We start from the raw sequence: 6,176 nt of genomic DNA, 5'->3' as shown, positions 1-6,176 counted from the left end.
TGTCGGGTGCGGGGGGCGGTAAAGGCGGTTCGGGCACGGAAGAGCTCTCGTTAAGTGCCTGTCAAACTGCCCCCCGCCTCGGGTGCGACTGAGCCGTGTGACGGCACCTCTCCTCTGTGCAGACGCGCTGCTGCGCAGGTGGGTGCAGGTGTCGTGACAGGTGCTGACATGACAGACGAGCCACCTGCTCGGTCAGGAAGCCCCGGCCGGTGGCAGGGGGTCGCTGCTTGGCAGATCTCCTTTCGTCAGCAAAGCTGCAAAGCGTTTTACAATGGTGAACGTAAGCGATTCAGAGAGGATCGTAAGGTGATGGAGGTCTTGGAGGGTCCCTACTCCGGCGTCCTGCTCAGAGCAGGGCCGGCTCTGAGGTCACACCAGGTGGCGCAGGGCTTTATCCGCTGAGGTCTCGAAAGCCTTTGAGGATGGAGACCGCACGCGCTCTTTGGGCAGCTCGTTCCTCAGTTTGACTCTCCTCACGGCGAAGAAGCTTCTCCTTGTGTCCAGTGCAGACCTCCCTTGTTTCAGCGTGTGCCCGCTCTGTTTCATCCTCCCACCACGCACCGCTGTTGAAAGCTTGTAAAAGGGTCTCCTTGGAATGCTTACGTTACGTGTGCTCTCTGAAATTGAGGTAAAAGAGAAAAGACGGTCTGTTTTAGCAGTACTCTGCCAAATTTCCAGGTCTGTTGCACGTATGTAAATATATCCATGTTTTCAGCAAGCGTTACTGTGTAATCACGGTTTCATCTGTGTCAGTGGGGCCGCAAGAAAAGCTACTAATAGATTTACCAGACGCAATATAATGACCTCAGTGAATTGAGATATACCTGTAAATGACATGGGAATTATTCAGCCTTATGCAGCAGGTAACAGCTGTGTTTTTTCGAATAAGAAAGTATACAGTAATATAGAACAAAGACGGTTATAGCTTTTTGTTCTGCTTAAAGTAGTTGCCTCAGAAAAAATACGTATTTCAACAGGGTGAAGTTGTCAAACCAAGCATGTGGATGATGAAGACAAGGTGTATGAAAACTTAGTGTTTCAAATGGGGAAAAAAAACCTTAATGTCTTCTGTGTAATTATATACAACTTTGCACATTAATTTCTTTCCTAATTGTTTACATTTGGAATATATTTTTGAGAGCTGAGGAGCATGACGTGTAACACCTCCGTTGTACCTGTTCCTACAGCTGTTCCTTTCTTTCCACACCTTAGATTTGGCATAATCGACACCACAGGAAGAAGATGACCCACTGGTTTCACCGCAACCCTTTGAAGGCTACAGCTCCCGTTTCATTCAATTTTTATGGGGTAGCTAGCACTCCAGCTGCAACAAAGGTTTGCAAGTAAGCGTACTTGTGATTAAATTCACTCTGTCTCTCACAGTTTGGAGGACATCCTTAAAAGTAACGGTTGCTCTTCAATTTTTGTTCTGAAGATGACTAGAAACGTGTAGGCTGGGAGACAGTAAGACACCAATAACGCTGAACATTTAGTGACAAAGAATGAATTATCCAGTTTTCAAGTCTCTGAGTGTATAGCAAGGCCTATTATAATAATGCAGAGGCAGAAGACTAAACATTTCATTGTCTTTCTGATGACTGTGCATTCTTCTGCAAAAGATTACTTAAAGTAATTTCCATAAGCGAATAAGACACGAATGTTCTATTGTGGATAGGAATATAATGAAAAGAGATCTCAGCTTATTCTGCAGATCTATTCTTATCTCCTCATATGCTCATCCTGTCCTAATGTTGAAGAATGTTCCTGCTTGTTATTTCTCTGCCCTCCCCCTGCACCCAACCTCTTGGTAGATAAAGGCGTAGTTATTTTAGTTTGTGTTAGAACAATAGATTGATCATGAGTACTGATTATCCATTGCTGTCTGTCCAAAATGGATTGTACTTTAAATTAGAGAGTCAATCGTATGTATCCAGATGAGAAAGAAAGATTCTTCTGTATTTGTTGGCATCTTCCTCATAAAGATGCTTTCCTTGCCTTCAGATGGCTAAATCGAATGCTTAGGTTCACTTTCTTAGCCAAAAGGGTGGTGGTATACATGGGTGGGTACTTTCTTAATAGCACATTTTTGGGTAGAATTTCTTAGGGGTTTGTTGGTTTTTTTTCCCCCTTCATACAGTGATTTGAGGTTATCTCGAACACGGCTATTGGAGCTGTTTACAGACTCGAGCTGTAATCCAGAAATTATGAAGAATGCAACTGACTTGTACTTCTCACTCTTGCAAGGTAGGAACATCTATTAGCAATACTCCTAACACATCAAGACGTATATAATTTGAGTTTTAATGACACTTCTCAGAATGTGTATTGTGCTAATCTTCTGTAAAGAAGCTTTGCTCTTCTCAGGAAGGAGAATATCTTCCTGGGTTCTCTGCTTGATGCCAGTCATGGGTGCTCACCAGGCCCTTTCTACAGGTTTCAGTGTCCTTTGTGACCCTGCCAGTACTAAGTGTTGGCAATCCTGTCCTCTTGCTTTTAACATCATTCTGCTTCCTGCTGGAGGAGAAAATGTTTCTTTGTCTCTCAGATTGTGGTGATTTGCTCCCTAAGTATGTAAATTGAGTCTATTAATTAGTTGATAGGAGTCGCTCTTCGGTGTAAACTTCTGGTTTGTCTAATGCTAGATAACAGACTGGTTGCAAGTTTACACTTCTGCTGCTGCTTGTCTTAGCTGTATATGTAAGTGCTTATTAGCATAGTATCTACATTTTCAGTAGATGGTCACCTATGATGACGCGTTCCCTTGAAACCTTCCTCCTCCAAGTATTCTGATAACTCTTTCTTAGCAGTCAAGTGCTCAGACAAGTTTGTTAGGACTGAGTTTTCAGGAATCAGCTGATTCATGGAAAATGTGATCTTTCAGTGTATGGGAAGTGAAGCAGCCTAAGTTGGTGTAGTTCCCTCAGTCCCTGGGAGGGTGTAAGCTAATGGGACATTCTAGATAAAGGTAAGATAACAGTCTGTGTGGCTGCATACAAGATCTGGAGAGTTTCTTCAGGGAAGCATCACGCTTGGTCACTAAAATCTGCGTGTGAAAGGAACAAGTATTTTCTGTCTTTCAAAACATGTGACAGCACCTAGAGCTATAGCCACAATAGCTGCTGTTGCAAGTCTTGAGTTCTTGAAGTCTGTAAGACCTGATCAGACCGAGGCCTGTCTTACTCCTCCCTAAAAAATTCCTTGGGCCTGCATATGGTAGCATTTGAACATCCCATAGCATGAGCTTCATCCCACTGACTGCTGCTCTCTGGCCTGCTGGACATAAAGACCCAAGTTCCTGTAGCCCTGGAGACAAAAGAGATGATGACTAGGTGAGTCCATGCTTACAAGCCCTTTTCCCTCTCCCTGTTGACCAGGCAGCTTTTCCTGGAATTTCCCAATTACCACTATGGTGGCAGGGACAGTCACTCACTCACCTCGAGCAGCCCCAGCTGTCCCATACCTGGGTCAGTCCAGCTCCCAACTAGTCGCCATACGGGACATGCAGACATCTGTAAGGTTTTCCTTGAGCAGTCAAGACTCACAGGGTTGAATTGGTAACCTGCTGGGCAAGGAGTTTCTTGTAGTAGTCAGTTTGGTTTTCTCCACGTCTTGTTCTCAAGATACTGAGGAATAAAAGCCTCGGGAAGTAACACAGGTTTTCGAGTGGTACAGCAAGATACATTCCTTTATCTATACCCATATTCTCATTGATCCCTATTCCTTCGTTACCTGTTTCTTACTTTGAGATTGCCTATTGGTACGTTTTTTTATTCTATAGGTTTTATCCTTTCACTGGATGACTCTTCCCAAGAATGCAAGTTGAGATACATTCAGAATTTCAAGTGGACAGACACTTTACAAGGACAAGTTCCAAAGTATGTATGCTTTCATGATTACAGGGTATGGAGCTGTTTTCTTCTGGTCTGTTATGGGTATGCACATGTGCCAGCACAGGTGTGAAGGAAAACTTAAAAGTGTATGTTCAAAATGTTGAACATAAAGCAGTTTCCAAAAACTTGTTGCTTTGCGGTTTTGATAATTGCCGTACTGTATTAGGTGTTCTGAAGCATGTGTTGCCTTTATGTAAGGGCGTGATAACGCATGATAATGGTAGAAGGATCCATTGCGTCTTAGTTGATCTACAAACTATATCTACCGTTGGCTAGAGCAGTACAAAGAACAACTTTGAGAGTATTGGTGAATTGTACATGATAACATAGATTACTACAGTTTAAAAGTTTTTCATTTAGCACTATTGGCTGACCGGTATCTTCTGACTTTTTTGAAGTACAAATGATTTTGCTCTTGTCCTCTGAAGCTCCTAGTACATGTACTCCTGGTACAAACAAACAAAGCTTCTGTTTTAAGTAGGAATATAGATCTGTAACCTTCTGAATTATTCGGTCGTCTCTTGCTGTTGTAGGTAACTGTGTTGTATAACCATGCTTACAAATTTGTCAGGCTTTATCTAGAAGAAGTGCTCGACTTCCTCAAAGCATTTATTCCCCTTGAAAGACAATCTTTGATTAGGACTCTCTTCTGATGATTTTCTCATAGTCATACACACTTGTTCTTGTGCCCGCATTATTCTTCCCACTCCCACACCTTTCTTTTTAAAGATTACTACTTCCTAAGCTATACTGAGCTTGTGACTGCAAGTTCAGTCTTTTCAAAGACCGTGTTTTTAGCTTCTGAAATTTCCTGCTATTTGCACATGCCGTTTGACTGTAGTTGCATAAATACTTGGAATAACATTCACTTGAGGGAGATGTAATACACTTTGACTTATTAACTTAGCAGCTACAACTTTAAAGTAGACATTCCAGAGCAAGGCTTTCCACAAAATGTGCAATTTAAAAAAAAAAGATGGAAAAATGTCAGCCACACCCAAAGCTAAACAAATCTCAAGTTACTGTTTTAAAATAAAAGTTCCCGAATGGGAAGGGTAGGCATCTGAATGTGGGAAATTGTAATTATGAGCTCTTAAAGGGAGTAAGTAAAAATTGAAGTCTCTTTTAGGCAGTTCAGCAAGTAGGAGGTTCTGAATTGGAAATTGTTGACTTCTTAAATGAAAAATATTTTATGGAGAGAAATGTCGACTTATGCTATGTGAACTATCAGCAGAGAGCGCTTGTCAGAACAAAATGGAAAGCATTAAATTGTTGGGGGGGGGGGGGTTGTCTGTCTTTCTTTAGTGCCCAGCAGGATGCAGTGTTTGAACTGGTTTCCATGGGATTTAATGTAGCTCTGTGGTACACAAAATATGCATCAAGACTCGCTGGAAAAGAAGAGTAAGTGTTTTTCTTTTCTTAGTAATTCCATTGCAGCAATATTCCACCAAAAAATTTAGCAGGTTCTGAGTTTTGACTGCTGTAGTGCATGTCCAGCTGAGACAGTAGGAGTTCAAGGAGGCAGTTTGCCTTCATTCATGTGCTGTGATGTCCAAGTGCACTTCAATACCTTCTTGCATCTGTGAACAAAGTGTACTAGTACCATGTGACTGTGGTATAGAGAAAGTGTCCGCTGTGAATAAACGCTTCATCAGTCCTGCTCTAAATGTCCAGGTACAAAATTGAGATTTTCAAAGTCACAGCGCTGCTGACTTTTAGCCCTACAGATTTCTAAAGCTTTAGCTTTTAACACTGAGGCTACCTTTTATTTGAAAGTTATTACAAAGTCTTACATTTCTTTTTTCAAGTGAGTTCTATTTGATTATTTAATGATTGCTCACTGTAAGAAACTTCTTTACCATGAGGGTAGCACAGCAGTGGGACAGGTTACTTAGAAAGTTAGTGGACTTTCCATTCTTGAAGGATTCAAGATTCATCTAGACAAAACCATAACTGACCTGATCTACTGCTCCAAAGCAGGAGGTGGGACTAAATGACATCTAGAGGTCCCTTCTAACTAAAATGTCATTGATTCATTCTATATTCTTAGTATAACAGAAGATGAAGCAAAAGACGTTCACAGAAGCCTGAAGATAGCAGCTGGGATTTTTAAACACTTGAAGGTAGAAAAAACTGTCTTTGCTGTCCGTTCTTTAAGTTGTCTCCAAGAACTTGACCTTTTGTCTTAGAAAAGCCTTTGCTTTTCTGATGAGGTTACAGAATAAACAAATACCTGAGACTATCTGAATGATACAGGAAAAAGAAGGGTATTAATATGTTGTGCTA

At 41.6% G+C, this 6,176-nt stretch overlaps 2 protein-coding genes across 2 annotated transcripts in view; one reads left to right on the top strand and one right to left on the bottom strand.

Annotated features, from left to right (window-relative positions):
* AIDA (axin interactor, dorsalization associated) overlaps window positions 1-546 on the bottom strand; it is a 31,775-nt gene extending 31,229 nt beyond the window's left edge. Inside the window, exons 1-2 of the mRNA XM_009333704.1 lie at window positions 374-546; window positions 108-254 (exon numbers count right to left, since the gene is read on the bottom strand). Of these exons, the coding sequence (XP_009331979.1) occupies window positions 108-254; window positions 374-546 (320 nt within the window). The remainder of the gene's footprint in view (window positions 1-107; window positions 255-373) is intronic.
* BROX (BRO1 domain and CAAX motif containing) overlaps window positions 427-6,176 on the top strand; it is a 16,685-nt gene continuing 10,935 nt past the window's right edge. Inside the window, exons 1-6 of the mRNA XM_009333667.1 lie at window positions 427-628; window positions 1,213-1,343; window positions 2,138-2,244; window positions 3,779-3,875; window positions 5,196-5,291; window positions 5,941-6,013. Coding sequence (XP_009331942.1) covers window positions 596-628; window positions 1,213-1,343; window positions 2,138-2,244; window positions 3,779-3,875; window positions 5,196-5,291; window positions 5,941-6,013 — 537 coding nt within the window. The 5' untranslated portion in view covers window positions 427-595. The remainder of the gene's footprint in view (window positions 629-1,212; window positions 1,344-2,137; window positions 2,245-3,778; window positions 3,876-5,195; window positions 5,292-5,940; window positions 6,014-6,176) is intronic.

Source organism: Pygoscelis adeliae, unplaced genomic scaffold (genome assembly GCF_000699105.1).
Source record: "Pygoscelis adeliae isolate BGI_AS28 unplaced genomic scaffold, ASM69910v1 Scaffold1, whole genome shotgun sequence".
Classification (NCBI taxonomy): Eukaryota; Metazoa; Chordata; class Aves; order Sphenisciformes; family Spheniscidae; genus Pygoscelis; species Pygoscelis adeliae.
Note: the sequence above shows the minus strand (reverse complement) of the source record. Positions and strands in the feature narration are given on the sequence as shown.